At 41.0% G+C, this 17,345-nt stretch overlaps 6 protein-coding genes across 6 annotated transcripts; 3 read left to right on the forward strand and 3 right to left on the reverse strand. All coding sequences in view use genetic code 12, as the record gives it.

The window, feature by feature from the left end:
* Window positions 1-1,128: 1,128 nt before the first annotated feature.
* ARP7 (general RNA polymerase II transcription factor) lies at window positions 1,129-2,418 on the forward strand (the record flags this gene model as incomplete). The annotated part of the gene is made up of 1 exon (XM_001385468.1): window positions 1,129-2,418. The coding sequence occupies one exon, from the start codon at window positions 1,129-1,131 to the stop codon at window positions 2,416-2,418; it is 1,290 nt and encodes a 429-aa protein (XP_001385505.2).
* Window positions 2,419-2,726: 308 nt separating this feature from the next.
* Window positions 2,727-4,154, reverse strand: EHO3 (enoyl-CoA hydratase, mitochondrial; the record flags this gene model as incomplete). The annotated part of the gene is made up of 1 exon (XM_001385812.1): window positions 2,727-4,154. One exon carries the CDS (start codon window positions 4,152-4,154, stop codon window positions 2,727-2,729), a length of 1,428 nt encoding a protein of 475 aa, XP_001385849.2.
* An 825-nt stretch (window positions 4,155-4,979) lies between these two features.
* ATG21 (Autophagy-related protein 21) lies at window positions 4,980-6,761 on the reverse strand (the record flags this gene model as incomplete). Its single annotated transcript, XM_001385813.1, has 5 exons — window positions 4,980-5,462; window positions 5,484-5,997; window positions 6,031-6,149; window positions 6,183-6,511; window positions 6,548-6,761. 5 exons carry the CDS (start codon window positions 6,759-6,761, stop codon window positions 4,980-4,982), a joined length of 1,659 nt encoding a protein of 552 aa, XP_001385850.2.
* Window positions 6,762-7,058: 297 nt separating this feature from the next.
* Window positions 7,059-8,067, reverse strand: SEC62 (subunit of ER protein- translocation complex). Its single transcript, XM_001385814.1, has one exon. The coding sequence runs from the start codon at window positions 8,050-8,052 to the stop codon at window positions 7,210-7,212; it is 843 nt and encodes a 280-aa protein (XP_001385851.1). The 5' UTR covers window positions 8,053-8,067; the 3' UTR covers window positions 7,059-7,209.
* A 1,579-nt stretch (window positions 8,068-9,646) lies between these two features.
* PICST_84532 (predicted protein) lies at window positions 9,647-10,571 on the forward strand. Its single transcript, XM_001385469.1, has one exon. It carries the CDS (start codon window positions 10,308-10,310, stop codon window positions 10,527-10,529), a length of 222 nt encoding a protein of 73 aa, XP_001385506.2. The 5' UTR covers window positions 9,647-10,307; the 3' UTR covers window positions 10,530-10,571.
* A 1,593-nt stretch (window positions 10,572-12,164) lies between these two features.
* CHD1 (transcriptional regulator) lies at window positions 12,165-16,829 on the forward strand. Its single transcript, XM_001385470.1, has one exon. It carries the CDS (start codon window positions 12,535-12,537, stop codon window positions 16,777-16,779), a length of 4,245 nt encoding a protein of 1,414 aa, XP_001385507.2. The 5' UTR covers window positions 12,165-12,534; the 3' UTR covers window positions 16,780-16,829.
* The last annotated feature ends 516 nt before the right edge of the window (window positions 16,830-17,345 follow it).

Genomic DNA, 17,345 nt, shown 5'->3' on the forward strand with positions numbered 1-17,345 from the left:
CAGCCCATTGGCTGATTTTAGTCCACCCAAAATGAGGGCGAAGCACGGTTCGGCCCAAATGGGTTTTTTCATAATTTCCTTGCCTAACAAATCACAAAGTTCGGTAACAAGGTAGCGCCGTCTACATAGAAACCCTTCAAATCTATAAGTCAGTGACAGTAAACAGCTATTCGTTAAATCTACTATATGGTTAAAGAATGTCGGTTTATCCAAAAGTAGTTTTTCAAGACATTTAAAAGGTGGTTTGAGCTTAAACTGATGATTTTGTGATTCCCACAGTTAAGAACACACAAACGAGATATGGGTGCAGAAGACAATTGAATTTTTTTGATAGCTGAATTGGCTCACTTGAAAGTACCACAACGGAGCTCTAAAATTACAATCAACTTCCCAAAGATGTGAACGCTAGAATAGCAGGTCACATAGGCTGCTGTGTATCTTGCAACTGCATCCGAAAACTTTGTGTAGTCAAATAATAGCATTGTTGGTCTGTTCAATGACAAGAATTCTTTAAACTCGGCTATGAGTGATCCAGTAGGTTCAAGCAAGATATTGGTTATAATTGAGTAGCAAGACTTGTATCTGTTGTAGACAAGTGCTAAAGACCACATGCAATCTTGTGTCTAGGATCGTAGTGCAGTTTGCAATACTCTTGTTAAACTGCTATTAAAAGTTGTATAGACCTGAAAAAAATAAGGGACGCTTTCATTACTCTTCTCTGTTCTCTTTCTAGACCTTGCACAGGGAAATACATAAGTTCTTTATAATTTTTAGAATATGAATTACATTAGAATTTGAATTGCTTTCTTTAAGTGTTTGGCTGCGAAATTATACCAATAAATATTATTAACGTTCAAATGTCAAAATGAACAACGGGAGACAAGCAACTGATAATATTAAGCCCTTTGGCTATATCAGTGCCTTTCACTATGTGTTTACTAGATCTTCAAGCATATATCTTCACCACCACCAGATCTCTTTATACCCCATAGACAAGGATGTCGCGCGACACAGTACGCGACATCGAAAATTTCTCATGAATAATAACAACCCAGTATACATTGATAAATGCGAATATGAAGTATTTATCTATTACAATCCCATTAATACCACTAAAACATACGCGCAATGGCTTACACTTCTCCTGCTGTTGTGATTGACAACGGCTCGTACACTACGAAAGCCGGGTTTGCTCTGGAGGACTTACCGTCACTAGTGTTTAGCACCAACTATGCGGTAGACAACAAGACCGGCAGCGTAATTGTAGGAGACGACGAGATCTGTGCCCAACCGGAAAACGAAGTCATGACACTTCTTGACAACGGCCTTATCTACAACTTTGACAATATTGTGCACAACTGGCAGTATGTGTATGACAATATAGACAACCACAATGCCATAGATGCCAAAGAGTTTCCTCTTGTCTTGACAGAACAGTCATGGAACACCTCCAAAAACAGATTGACCGCCACCCAAATAGCGTTCGAGACATTGGAAGTGCCCATCTTCTCACTTGTGAAAACACCCATTGCTCAGTTGTACAGAGCTGGCAGATCTACTGGTCTTGTAATCGATGTAGGAGCTTCTGTCACTAGTGTAACTCCCATTTTGGACGGTATAATCCAGCACAAGTCGTGTTTCCATCTGAAATATGCCGGCAACTTTGTCAATCTTCATGTATTGGACTATTTACAGCTGCAGCTGAAGCAAGTCGTCAATAATTTGTTGCCCAAGCAGTACCACGGAGGATCTGATTCATTCAAGACCTACTACATCAGTCACAATGTTCTTCAGGACTACAAGAGCTTGGCCTTGAACTACCAGCTCAGAAATTACCAGTTACCAAACAACACTCACATTCCTGTAGGCGACAGTACTAACTTCTTGGAGAGTTTGTTTCAGCCCACATTACGTAAGTTGCCAGATGTAGTTATTCCAGAACCGGTTGTGGACAAGCCCCACACCCATGGCTTGACAAACTTGATCTTCTTGTGCTTGAAGAGCTTGGAGGCGTCATTATTACCTCCCACAAACGACTCATCGTCACACAACAAGTTGGCCAAGTTCACAGAGATATTCAAGGAGTTGCTTTCCAACATATTGATCACTGGAGGCACTTCCAACGGGTCTGGTTTGCCAGAGTCCATCATCAACGACATCAGGGCCATGACCCAACAATACTACTCCAACTATCCATTCTCATATTCCATCTATCCTATCAGGCACAGTACAGGGGACTCCAACGAAACATGGGACAGACAGTTTGGTGCCTGGATGGGAGCTTGTAATTTGGCCAGTATGTTGAACGATAGCAACGAGCAGTCCAACAGTGTCAAGATTGCATTGGATAATTGGTTTGTCACAAAAGCTGATTATGAGGAGTTGGGTGAGGATTTGATTGTTGAAAAATTCAAGTAGTAACTTGTTCCTTTGTAATATTAAGACCATAGAATAGATGACAATGTTTAAATCAGCGCTAACGTAAAGATGAATAAGGTCTTTAAACAAGTAATAATTCTAAAAATTCTTGAAAAGTTTCAAGTGATGAATATTAACTCCTTTGTTATCATTTTATCCATCTGAGCTTTTCTTTGCACAGCCTACATAAAATGGCAATTTTTTTCAATTGCTTCGAAAGATGAACGGATTCTTTATTTACAGTATCGACGAGATAGATACTTTACGAGTATGTACTTCTAATTATATATAAGGGAAGAATTTTATCATTACTGTTTCCACGAAACGTATTTGTTGTCGTAGGTAGAGCTAGAGCCATGGACACTCAAGATCAACTCCACTTTTTCTTCTACACCAACTTTGTTGTTTGTTTGCTTGACAAAGTGCTTGACGACTTCAGTAGGTGTTGGCAAGTAAGCCCTGTTGCTGCCATCGTTACCGGTGATATAGTCAGCTACCTGCTGGTTGTTGGGCAAACCGTTGTGGAAAGGGTAGTTCTTGTAGTCGATGCCAAAATGGGTATCGATCAATGGTTGCTTCAAGGCGGCAGTCTTGGGAGAAGGAGACAATATCTTCTGCACGTACTCATCCGTAATAGTAGAAACTTCGTTCCAGTGTGGATGGCTAGGGTTCTTGATCTTTTCAATCAACTTATGGGACACTCCTTTGACAAAATCGTTTTCCTTGGGCTCAATGTTCATGATATTGGTAGCCGAGATCAATTCCAACTCGAACTGCTTTTTGATTGAGTTTTCTGAACCGTGGTTCAACAACTCAAACGCGATCTTGAGCGAAGAATATGGCTTCTGGCTGAAGATATGGAGAGTATCCTTGGAGAATTGAGAGCCTTCCTGTTTGAAGTATGAAATGACATCTTCAAAGCTCTTCTGCGAGAAAGCTTCGTTGATCACCTTCAATTCCTTCGCAGTATAAGGGAACACATAATCCTTGGGGGGCTTATTTTCCGTGAACTCCTCGATTGCCTGATTGACTTGGGCAAAATACTCAGAGGTGTTGGTGATGACGTCAGCAGAGGCCGTCTTGTTGTCGTTGATGATCGGAGGCTGCAAGTTCGACAATCTGTTCACCAAATGTGGAAGCTTATCAGAATGGACGAAATGGGTAGCGAATCCGGAGAAGTAGGCTTCGTAGCCAGACAATATCTTGCCGGTCAAGGCGTAGTAGTAGCCGAGCTTATCGTCCAACTTGGGGAGGAAGAATGTTGTGCCGACATCAGGAAAGAAGCCGATATCCATTTCGGGCATGGCCAACTTGGTCTTTTCCGTAGCAATTCTAAAGGGAGCATGAACGGAAAGGCCGACACCACCTCCCATAGTGATACCATCCATCAATGAGACAAATGGTTTGGGGTAGGTAGAGATCACGTAATTCAAATTGTATTCCTTCTGGAAAAAGTCACTGGCATATTCAGCATTGCCTTTGAGGATCTGTGAGGCACATTCAGCGACATCTCCACCAGCACAGAGACCCTTTGGTGAGTTGGAAGTCAAGATGACGATGTTGTTGGAACTCAGCTTGGAGTACTCCTTTAACCGTGGGGCCATCAACTCCATCATTTCCGTGTTCAACGAGTTCAACTTGCGGGGTCTGTTTAAAGAGACAATTCTGCTGGCGTTCTTGTTAGAAAAGAGAACAGTGTCCTCGGCATGGCCGGTGTTGGTATCAACAGGAGACATCGTGGAAAGTGACTGGTGAAAAGATCGCGACACCAATAGAGATGAGCCGAAACGAGAGTTAACCTTAGGGAGACGACGACAAAGGGAGGTACGTGCTGTCGATGTTAACATTGGAAGAAAAGGAAAAAAAAGGCAGTCTCAATTACTATGGCTATCGCACCAACTGGTTCTTATATATTTCCGGAGGTGTGGGGATTGGATCATGTTCCACGGAATAGAGAGAAATAGTCAAAAATGTATCAAGCTGAAAATTTGAGGGTGAGTCACGTGCTTAGAACTGCACATGATGCAGTCGAGAAAACATTCCATCTAGCCATAGATAAAGTCGAAAGACTAAGGAGAGAAACAGCTGGAAGAGTCAATTGTGAAATAAGAGAAATTGTCATAGATGATAAAGTAATATAATTATAATTAAATATACACTATTATGTGAATACTGACATTTGTTCTATTCTGTTTCGAAAAAAAAATTACAGTTTTTCTTCGCTTTCTTGTCTCTGCATTCACTCTACCGAAAGTCCGGGGTAAGAGAATTTCACTTCGCGTAATAATCTGATAATTTGGATCTAGATTTCCACAGTTATCTAAACGTTCTTGTCTGGATTATAACAGCCTAGTGTTCAGTATATGTTACTACGTTCTATTTTCTACAATAACTTTCATTATCTGTCCATTTCACTTCTCGTAATTATTATCCAAAGGATGTTGGCTCTCGAAACGGATTATCCTCTCCTATATAATAAGCAGCCTCACGATACCAACCATGTGACCCTTGCACGGTAGATGCTAAACATCTTCTATTATTTTCCAATTATTGCTAACAAATCAGACCAAACTATACTGGTTGATAAGATAGCATTCCTCTCTCTTTTCCTCTTCCGATGGCAGCCCAACTCTGGTGCTTCCCACGGGCTTGGGCAACTGATAGTGGTAGAAGATTCCTGTTTGGTACGATGCCAACAAGATCAACGAATTGCTGAAGCCAATCTCCACTCTATTCTCTGGACTGGTGGATTCAGAGGTGAAATGTTGTCCTCCATAGTGATGGGGTGGAGTATATTCTGGAAGCTTAATGTAGGCAAACGACCTTCTCGGAGGCTCCCATATCAAGTTTTCAAAGTAATCCTTGTAAGGTAACTTCTTTATGATAGACTTGGTGTATTGGTTGTTAATCAATTTTGTAGTACTCTTTAGATTAGAGAAACTGAAATAAGACTTGCTCTGTTTATGGTTCTCCTCTGCATCCACGGGAGGTGCTGGATTGGATACTAGCAAATTGGCCAAGTTCTCATTCAAGTCTTCTGAAGACTTGCTACTCTCGCCTTCGACTTCGCTATCGTGGTCGTTTGCCTCGTAGTCTTCAGTATTTCCCTCATCCGAATTGCCAGGAGACGTAGCTTCTGCTTTTTCATTCAATCTAAAGAAATGGATTGTATTACTTTCAGAACCACAGCCCAAAATCAGATTGTCCGCATTGAAGCTTAACGTGTTGATCCTCGCGAGATTATGGCCTCTTCTCAAGTTCGTCACTTGCGAAATTTTAAGCTTGTCACTGGAGAAACTGTTGCTATCAATCAGAAATACTCTTATGATAGTGCCCTTTACTGATGCAGTAGCTATCTTGGAGTTATCATTCGAGACAGTAATCTTGCCTATACTTGAATTATGAGCTTTGAATATCAACCGAGGTCTCAATTCAATGGTGTCATACACGATAACCCATCCATTGCTGTCCTTTTTGAGATCGTCGAGGGTGATACTGCCCTTTTTGTGCAAGTGATGGGTATCTTTGTGTGTGTACTCAATCAAGGAGTCAAGAGAGTTCGCTATTATGGTCGAGTCACTGGGCTTCAACAATGGTGTTGAAGGTTGGGACGACTTTCTCAGTGGAGAAGCCGACGAATGTTCATGGTTGAAGAGATCAGTCTGGTCATTGATGGCTGAAAGTGGCAACACCAAGAACGAGTTGTCGTCAGCACTCAAGTCTCCAATAAGCTGGTGGAAGGAGTTGTTCATATTGGTCGATACTCTTGCTGTTTGACCAGAATCGGTTAAATTATTTGCAGTAGATACCGTTTCATTCAAGTATGAGTTGACTTCCAAGATTTTGATGAGTCTGACACAACTCAAGTCGTAGATATAGATATGGCCGATCTCCAAAAAGACAAGTAAACGTTTGCGGTTAAGCTTGATGTTGATAATATTTGACGGGAACGAAAGCTCGCAGATCTTCAAGTTTTGTTTGAGGTTGTAGATCTTGAGAAGCCTGTTTCCGAGCTTGTTCTGAGACTGAGGAACTATGATAGTTAGCGAAGTAGAGAATAGCATCTTCAAGTAAGCAGTCGGACATTTAGTTTCTTCAGGAGCTCCATCTAACAGAATAGTGTTGTCACCAAGACTTGCTCTACTATTCCTAGTATTATTATCAACATTGGCGTTGACAGTATTGGTTTCTATGGAGTTGGAGAGGGTCTTTTTAATGTTTCCGTGAGACGAAGAGTAGAACTGACCAAATGGCTCGCAGTTGAAGATGCGATGGTAGTTGGAGGTAGAAATAGAAATGCACGAGTAGTCCTGGTTGAAGGTCAAGTCATTGATGGTGGTCATTATTTGTCTTGAAGAGAAAGAAGAGTACAATTATCATTTGATGACCCACATAATATTCGCGTTATCTTAACTAAGGGAAAAAGTGTGGGGGCTTAACTACGAATCTTTATAAGGAAGTTATAGGGAAAATCGTGAGATTGTAGAAGGGAAAAAAATGTGTAGTTCTGCTCCTAATTATGATCAATTCAATTGATATATGGGTCAGTAGAATAAGACCGTACATATGGTATAGACTTTAATGGCTACACAATATACTTAGAGCCATGCTTAGGGATTGCCTTATTATTGAAATTTTTGGAAAATGGAAGCGAATCTACACTTGCTCACCATCAATATAGTGAGAAGATGTGATTGTCTCATATCATTTATACTCTCTATATCTACGGTAGTCTTCTAAACTAACCTCCTCTATAGCATTGTACATTTTATCGACTCCGTTCTATTTCACCTACTCGTCAACTTCTTCGAGAGTCACTCTACGTTTCTGAGTGCTTGTTTCGCCAGCTTTAGCACCAGTAGCTACGGAACCATTAGCGGCGGAACCATTAGCCTTGACTTCAGCAACAGGTTCATTACCATTCTTCTTCTTGCTCTTTTTCTTCTTTGGCTCCTCCCACCCGTACAAAGGTTGAAAACTCTCAAGAACTCCACAGTCTTCAAACAAGTTGGGGAACAACCAGAACGGCTTGGGGAATGCTACCAAGGATATGATGTATATGATCAATCGAACGATTGCAGTTGCAAAGAAAAGACCAATAAGTCCCAAAGCAGCCATCGACAAGTACCACACACCTCTCTTCATGAAGCTGGGCCACAATGGAAACAAAATCACAGCAAAGATACCAGCCACAGCCAAGATACTATACAACAAGATGTAAGGGTTAGGTTTGGTATAGATCCAGGCAAAATATGCATCTGGGTCCACGTGAGCTTTATCCATTCGCTTTAAAGTGGGCTTGGTCCGGTTTGGTTTCCAGCCCTTGATTGCCTTTATTTCGGCATAGTGAAGCTTTTCCACAGGTAAGATCAACTGATTTTGGATCAAGAGAACCAACACTCTCTGAACATCAGTTTCATTGTTGATGGGGATCAAGCCGTTTTTAACGTTCTGCTGCTTGCTCTTGTAGTCATCAGAAAGCAAGGCTCTGCTCAAACGTTTGTATCTGAAGAATTCGATATCTCTTTCATTGTTGAGAAGTCCAGTTCTCTGTTTCATAATAGAGTTCTGGTACAAATACGATGCTAGGTTGAGAGCCGCAGGCGACCTCTCGTTCGTAGTCTGAATAGGCATGCTAGCCTGACCTGGCTGTGCCATCTTGCTATATGGAGTCGAAAAGGTGGGGAAAATCTCTAGTAGTATATTATATTGAAATATTGATTCTTGAAATAGTCGAAGAAATTTCCTGGATACCGTGTCAGGTGTTGTATACAGGAATTAATTTGAATGGTACACTGTTAACTTTGTATGATACTAAATGGAAGAAGTGTATTGACGTCTGAAGTGGCTGTGGGACTTTAGCTGTAAGAGAGTTGGATCATTACTCACCATATATGCCAATATAATTGGGAAGCAAGGACAATTTTTTCCTTGACTTATTTTTGTCATAGTACTTCATTCAGTACACCCTAAAAGTACAATTAATTTGCACCCACTTTCTGTTCAACAAATTATACAAATTAAAATGTTTATTAAATACTAAAGACCAAAAACTAAGAGAAGCTAGGAAGAACATTCAATCCGAAATAGAGCTTCAGCTCATATTCGGCGTCTATAAGTCCTCCATAAACAACCTATCATAGTCTCTATGGAACGTCGAAGGCATAGCCTTTCAACGCATGATGAAGCGATGCAATTGAATAACTAGTGTACAAGTGGAAAAGACCTGGAGGCTGCTGTGCACAGCCTGGAATGCGTGAAATGACCGATGCTGAATTTTTCACAAATCAGCGTTGTCCAAGAAGAAGTAGTTACCAGACAACTTTTGTTCCTTGTCCATCTGGGAGTCCAACTTGTTGATTCTTGGTCTGAAAGAGTTTGGATCTCTTCTGAAAGTAACGTTCAAGTTCTTCAAGAACCTGTTACAACCAGTTAACAAAGATTCGGGAGTTCTAGCAACAGCATCACGCGATGGCTTACCTTCGAACACAATAACTCTATCGGCCAAGTAGGTGGCCATGATGAAATCGTGCTCCACAACAAATGCAGTCTTCTTGGCGTGCAAAATGAATCTTCTGATCACCTTGGAACAGATGATACGTTGTTCCGAGTCCAAATAGGCAGAAGGCTCATCGATCAAGTAGATATCCGCAGGGATACCCAACGACAAAACAATAGCAACTCTTTGCAATTCACCACCGGACAACGTAGATACTTCGTTATCGATGATATCATCAATCTTCAATGGCTTAACAACGTCAGTCTGGAATTGTGGGTGCAAGAAAGAAGCTCTGATCTTCTTGAAGAACAACTGTCTGACAGTACCAGGGAACTTTGGAGCAATCTTTTGTGGCTTCATGGAAACATTCAACTTTGGAACAGTAGTTCCTTCGTCTGGAGCAATGGCACCAGCCAACAATTTACAGAAAGTCGTCTTACCTGTACCGTTTTCACCCATCATAACTAAAATTTCCGAGTTGGTGAAGTCACCAGCTTCCACCTTCAAGTGAAAGTCACCTTGGGTCTTGCTCAATACTGGGTAGGCCATAGCGTTGGATTTATCCAAGATCAAACCTTCTGCGGAATCAGCCAATCTGAATTGCAACGATTCAGTTCTGAATCTCATGTTTTCAGTAGGAATATGACCGTCAAGGAAGATATTAATACCTTCTCTAACAGACGATGGCAAAGTCACCACACCGTAAACAGAAGGAGCACCATACAAAATACAGATGAAGTCGGATAAGTAATCCAAGACAGACAAATCGTGTTCCACACAGATGATGTAGGTAGTAGGATCCAACAACGATCTGATGGTTTCGGCCGCCCTCAATCTTTGCTTGACATCCAAATAAGAAGAAGGCTCATCGAACATATATACATTAGCTTTTTGCACACAGGTCATACCGAGAGCAAATCTCTGCAATTCTCCACCAGACAAGTTTTCCACTTCTCTGTTCAAGACATGTTGCAACTCTAACACTCTGAGGATGTAGTCATAGGCTTCAGGTCTGGTGTTCTTAGCACTCAAGATTTTGCCAACTTCCTTTACAGGAGACTTGGCCAAGGCTCTGGGAATACTGTCCACGTACTGAGGCTTAATGATAGCCTTGATGTCGTCTTCCAACACCTTAGTGAAATAGTTCTGCAATTCGGAACCTCTGAAGTATCTCAAGATTTCTTCCCAGTCAGGTGGATCGTCATATCTTCCCAAGTTAGGCTTACGCTTACCGGCCAAGATTTGCAAGGCGGTTGACTTACCAATACCGTTGGTACCAACCAACCCAAGTACTTGACCTGGTCTTGGAGTAGGTAATCTGTGCAACTTGAACGAGTTAGCTGAGTATCTGTGAGTAGTCTCGGCTTCCAAGTTGGTGGGCAAGTTGATAATGGTAATAGCATCGAATGGACATTTCTTGACACAAATACCACAACCAATACACAAGTTTTCTGAGATGAAGGCGATCTTGGATGCTGGAGTTACTTCAATACATAATTTTCCAGTCTTGACAACGGGACACGATTTACGACACTCCTGTCTGCATTTCTTGGGCTTACACCTGTCAGTGTTGACAATGGCAATTCTTGTAGACTTGTCACTCATTTTTTGACGCAAATACGTTTACTGTGCTCTTGTTGTAGTTGGCAAAAAAGACTAGCAATTAGTATTTCGAATTCGAATTGCAAATTTGCTACTAAATTTTTTTCTGCTGTGTTTTTTTTTGAGGTTCGCGTTAGATGAGATCTGTTAGGGATGAATTGTACGCGTGTGGAAAATCTTAAGTATTGAGAACACAGCGTATTTATCAGTCCATTACTAAACAGGGCATTTCTATTGGTGGAGACACAGCGCAGCGATGAGAGGAATCAGACATCAACTGGGTCACAATGGAGGCAAATAATGAAAGACACAATAGAAGGGTGATATTTGATGCAATTCCTATCTCAGAATGACGATTCGCAGTTGACTAAGGGCCTCACTTCTGTTTCTTATACTTCCATTATACTGTCAAGCCAGATACAAACGTCTGATCTCGAGTGAAAAATTTTGAATATGTGCAGGCAGAGATTAAAAACTTGAACAGCAGTCCTCACGTAATTGCTTATAAATATGTTCAGCCAAAAAGCTCACATGATTCCACTGGTCGGCTGATATTGATTTCCTGTATATATCACACATTGTCTCATTGGCCAAAATGTTTGCCATGCACGACCAAAATTTCCATCCACTCAAAACACCCCGTCCTGAAATCCCCAACTTTAGCATCTGTCCTTTTATGTATTCTTTTTCTATATAAGTAAGAACTTGACTATGGTGTTCGTATAGAAGCTGCTTTCTTGCAGAATTAAGTAAGTAATGGTGGAATCTTTGTGAGTTTGAGGTAGGGCCTTCACCTGTTGATTGCCTTTTCGAAATGACTCTCATCCGTAGTGTTGATATTCAGTTTATTGAAGCTGACTCTCCTAATATTGTCCGGTGATCAACCAATCCAGATAGCTATGATATGTGTTCACAAGTTTGCAGTTATTGTTTGATTTCACTTCAAGCTGTACTCCTAGAATGTGACTCATCAATAGTATGCTGTGGTTCACCCAATAGTTCCATATGTGTTCATGCTCTATCGTCGTGATGGGAGTTTTTTGCTCATATAAGCTGGTGCTGAGTCTGGTGTTGACTTTCCGAAAAAGGCAACGGCTGCAAATGTGTATTTGCAACAACTTCAGAGCCGGTATTTCGCCTCTATTGTCCAAATACTGTGTTCGGACTTGAGTTGTCCTAACAACTGTAGCATTCCCATATTGGAACGTCTGTCTAATATCAGTTGTCACATATTGTTGGAATGTTGCGTTGGCTGCAAAAATGCTGTTTGTAAACCAGAACTCATGCCAGGCTAATATTGATAGTTTTTCCTCCCTTTGTCCGTCGCATCTGACCCTTAACTATGAGCCCCTTACAATTCTTCACTTTAGCTATTGCTGTTACTCTATAGATAATCGTAGAATCCATGCTCTGTCAAATACATGCTAAGTCGTCGACAATCTCGAGAATCTTTCGTAGCCTCGTCACAGAGTGAATCCGTGGCTGATCACACTTGGTTATGGGGACAAAGTCGTTGCCAAACCATGGATTTTTTTGGCTGTTGTCGTTTTCCGAACATTTTTTTCAGTGCCAGTTTTTTCGCTTTTTCGCTCTACTTCACTTCCACTTTTTTACATTCTACTTCTTTGTTTTTACAACTGAGTGATCTGTCTTTCCACCACCAAGTTCTTATAGCTTTGTGATATCTAGACTTGGAGAGGCTAGCCCGTACTGAGTGCATCTGAATAACACCCAATTTTCGGTTGTGATAGCTTGTGGGTATTCTCATTTTTCGTATCTCCAGATCCTTATACTTTCCATATCAGCTAGCATAAACATTGTTGAACAGGCAGGGTATTTTTCTGCAAAATTCATAATATTTTCAATATTTATACTCTATTCAGTGTAGCGACTGGAATTCGCCATTGGACAGAAGTTCAACTGTTATAATTGAGATTTTGTTGGTATCTGATCATTAGTTTATAAGCTATCTTGATTTACAATCCCACAGTCTTCACTTACTAGCTAATAATATCATGGTCAAACCGGTATTACAAGAGGCAACCCTCTTTCCGGAACTCTACGGACTCAGACGGTCCCACAGAGAAAGACGTGCTGCCATCGTCGAAAGTGAAAGTGAAGAAGAACCTATTCCAAAGAGAAGGAAGAAGAAAGCTCAACGAACTGAAGATTACGGTGATGAAAACGAAGAAGATGAAGAAGACGACGCGGAAGACTCTGAGGACGAAGATTTTTACGACAAGCCTCTTGCGAAGAAGAAGAAGAAGACAATTATACAGAAGAAGAAGAAGAAATCATCTGTGAAACTGGAACCTTCGGTTCCTGCTGAGATCAGATTCTCGTCGAGAAATAACAAACAGGTTAACTATGCCGTTGATTATGATGACGACGACGACTTGCTTGAAAGTGAACCAGAACTTGACGAAAACGACGAAGACGTAAATGGAGATTACTACTACTATCAACAAGCCAATGAAGATGAAAACGAAAGAGGTATCGATCTCGTCATGGATCACAAACTAAACGAAGAAAATCCGGAAAAGACTGGTGACCCGAAGCTAGACTACTTGTTCAGAATTAAGTGGACAGACCAATCGCATTTGCATAATACTTGGGAGCAGTGGAATGACTTGAAGGAGTACAAAGGTATCAGAAAAGTCGAAAACTACATCAAGCAATTCATAATATATGATCAAGAGATCAGAAACGATCCTTTGACGACTAGGGAAGACATAGAAGCCATGGACATTGACCGCGAAAGAAAACGCGATGAACAAGAAGAATACACTCGTGTTGAAAGAATCGTTGACTCCGAAAGAATTGAAACCGAAAATGGCGAAACTAAGTTACAATACTATTGTAAGTGGAGAAGACTCTACTATGACGAATGTTCTTGGGAAGATGCTGAAGAAATTGCTAAGATTGCTCCCGATCAAGTAGCCAAGTATCAGCAAAGGTTGAAGTCTAAGATATTGCCAAACTTGTCAGCTAATTACCCATTGTCACAAAGACCTAGATTTGAAAAGTTGGTTAAACAGCCTGTTTTTATCAAGAATGGAGAGTTGAGAGATTTCCAGTTGACCGGTTTGAACTGGATGGCTTTCTTGTGGTCTAGAAACGAAAACGGTATTCTTGCTGATGAAATGGGGTTGGGTAAGACTGTGCAAACTGTTTCATTTCTCTCTTGGTTGATTTATTCTAGAAGGCAGAATGGCCCTCATATTGTTGTTGTGCCATTGTCAACAATTCCAGCTTGGCAAGAGACCTTTGAGAAGTGGTCTCCTGATGTAAACTGTGTTTATTACTTAGGTAATACTCAGGCACGAAAGACCATCAGAGACTACGAATTCTACGGATCCAACAATAAGCCTAAATTCAACATATTGTTAACTACATATGAATACATTTTGAAGGACCGCAACGAATTGGGTGCTTTCAAATGGCAATTCTTGGCTGTTGATGAAGCTCATAGATTGAAGAATGCTGACTCCTCGTTATATGAATCGTTGAAGAGTTTTAAGGTTGCCAACAGATTGTTGATTACTGGGACACCTTTGCAAAACAATATTAAGGAATTGGCCGCTTTGGTTAACTTCTTGATGCCTGGCAAATTCGATATTGAGCAAGAAATCGATTTTGAAACTCCTGATGAAGAGCAGGAATTGTACATTAAAGACTTACAGAAAAAGATCCAGCCTTTCATATTGAGAAGATTGAAAAAGGACGTGGAGAAATCCCTTCCTTCCAAGACAGAAAGAATCTTGAGAGTAGAATTATCAGATATCCAGACTGAGTACTACAAGAACATTATCACTAAAAACTATTCTGCTTTGAATGCTGGAAATAAGGGCGCTCAGATCTCGTTGTTGAACGTGATGAGTGAGTTGAAGAAGGCGTCTAACCATCCTTACCTTTTCGATGGTGCTGAGAACAGAGTTTTAGCCAAGGTTGGTTCTGCTACTAGGGATAACATCTTGAGAGGTATGATTATGTCTTCTGGTAAGATGGTTTTGCTTGAACAATTATTAACCAGATTGAAAAAGGAAGGTCACAGAGTCTTAATCTTCTCTCAAATGGTCAGAATTTTGGATATTCTTGGCGATTATTTATCGATCAAGGGTTACCAGTTCCAAAGATTGGATGGTGGGATACCGTCTGCTCAAAGAAGAATCTCTATTGACCATTTCAACGCTCCAGAATCAAAGGATTTCATCTTTTTGTTGTCCACTAGAGCTGGTGGGTTAGGAATTAATTTAATGACCGCTGACACTGTTATCATATTTGACTCTGATTGGAACCCTCAAGCTGATTTGCAGGCAATGGCCAGAGCTCATAGAATTGGTCAGAAGAATCATGTGTCGGTTTACAGATTCGTTAGTAAAGATACTGTTGAGGAGCAGATCTTGGAAAGGGCTAGGAAAAAGATGATTTTGGAGTACGCCATTATTTCGTTGGGAATCACAGATCCCAACTCGAAGAAGAGCAAGACCGAACCATCAACAGGTGAATTGAGTCAAATCTTGAAGTTTGGTGCTGGCAATATGTTCAAAGAAAACGATAACCAAAAGAAGTTGGAAGATTTGAACTTGGATGATGTATTAAATCATGCTGAAGATCATGTCACTACTCCTGACCTTGGAGAGTCCAACTTGGGTTCTGAAGAATTTTTAAAACAGTTCGAAGTTACAGATTACAAGGCCGATGTTGAATGGGACGATATCATCCCTCAAGAAGAATTGGCCAAGTTGAAGGACGAGGAGAAAAAGAAGGCGGATGAGATCTACTTGGAAGAACAAATTGCTATGTACTCGAGAAGAAAAGCTGCCGTTCGTAAATTTGAAAATGGATCGGTTGCTCCAAGTGATGACGAAGATGAAGATTCTTCTCTGGGTAGACAACCAAGACTGAAGCATGCCGGCGACCATCAACTTTCTGAAAAGGAAATTAGAGGTATATACAGATCAATCTTGAGACTTGGTGATTTGACTGGAAGGTGGGAGCAATTGGTTGAAGAAGGAAGTGTCACAAACAAGAATCCCGTTTTGGTCAAACATGCCTACAATGAGATTATCAACACTTCCAAACAATTAGTAAAGGAAGAAGAAATCAGAAGAACTAAAGCCTTGGCCGATTTGGAAAGAAAGGCTATTGAGCAAAGAGAAAAGGGAGCTGTAGAAAATCCAACGGCCTTGTGGATTGCCAAGAAGAAGGAAAAGAAGGCCGTCTTATTCGAATACCAGGGGGTCAAGAATATTAATGCTGAGTTGGTATTGAATAGACCTGTGGACATGAAGATGCTTGACAGTATGATTCCTAAGGAAAACCCTACTTCATTTGAATTGCCCAGACCTCCTAAGCTGGTGTCAGCCTGGTCTTGCGATTGGTCTGAAAAGGACGATGCCATGTTGTTGGTTGGTGTTTTCAAATTCGGATATGGATCTTGGGTTCAGATTCGTGACGACACTGTTTTGGGATTGCAGACAAAGCTCTTCTTAGAAGGCTCTACGAATCCTAAGGAAGCAAATACAGTGAGTACTGCTCCTGCTGGTGAAGCTGGCTCTGGTGCTCCAGTTGAAGAAAAGGCAGTTAAAAAGGTGCCAGGCTCTGTGCATTTGGGTAGAAGAGTAGATTACTTGTTCTCGTTACTCAGAGGTGACGATGACCGTGCAAATGGAGGCTCCACTCCTTCTGGTGTTACTATTAAGAAGAAAGTGAGAAGACCAAAGACGGAAACGCCGGTTCCAGCAGGTAAAGCTAAAGCCGCAGCTAGGTCACAATCTCCCGAAACTAACCTCAAGAAGTCTAAGGTGAGAAGCATTGCTCCAAAGGCGTCCCCATCTAGTCCCGCTGGTAACTCTCCAAAGGTAGATTCTGGAGCTCACACACACTCTAGTCAGCACCAGCCACATCACAACAACAATTCCAAGGATGATGATAAAGATCTTGAATACGATAGCATGGATGAAGGGTACTGCAAGGACGTATTGAAGCCCGTTGCAAAGTCGTTGATGAGACTCCACAAAGGAAATCAAGGATTTGAAAAACACGAATGGGCCAACATCTTGAAAACGGAATTGCTCACCGTGGGCGACTTTATTGGCACAGTTGTCAAGCCGTTGGACGGTAAACCAGAAGGAAATAAGTTGCAGAAGCATTTATGGTCGTATTCTAGACTCTACTGGCCAGCTAAAGTTCCTTCGAAAAAGATCTTCGACATGTACACTAGACTAAAGACCAAATCTGGCCAAAACACTAAGTAATTACGTTTACAGATGTATGTATATACAATACAAGAGAATTTGCTCTATAGAAAACAGAAAGTAGCAAAAGTGGCTGCGAAAAGCTGTTCAGAGAACGGCTGCGAAAAGAGTTTTGAAATGATTTTAATGCAAAGTCGACTGTGTACCTTGCACGGTTGAGTTCATATTGGTATCTTGTGGTTACATTAAGCAGTGAGCTAGGTTGGTCATTCATCATTTACATCTACATCGACTAATTTTGGATGTACATATGGGCAATATACCTTCCCGAAACCATGTTCAGACTAAAAAGACTACGAACGATGAAAAGCCACTAAATTTTTATGTATCAGCTATAGATATCATTAGAAGGTAGAATTCCAACGGTAGATATTGTATTGGACACTATTTCATCCTTATTCATCCATATCCTTGGTATGTTTGGCATCGAGATCAGCCAGAGTATGGTCCTTACATGATTTCCTGAACTGTACTCTATTACACAGGATAGTAGATCATTAAATCAGGTATGGTACTGAAAAATTCTATGCACGGAATAATTGAGTATGGTAAAAGTCAGTACGCTA

The sequence above is a fragment of the Scheffersomyces stipitis genome, chromosome 6 (genome assembly GCF_000209165.1).
Source record: "Scheffersomyces stipitis CBS 6054 chromosome 6, complete sequence".
NCBI classification, from domain to species: Eukaryota; Fungi; Ascomycota; class Pichiomycetes; order Serinales; family Debaryomycetaceae; genus Scheffersomyces; species Scheffersomyces stipitis.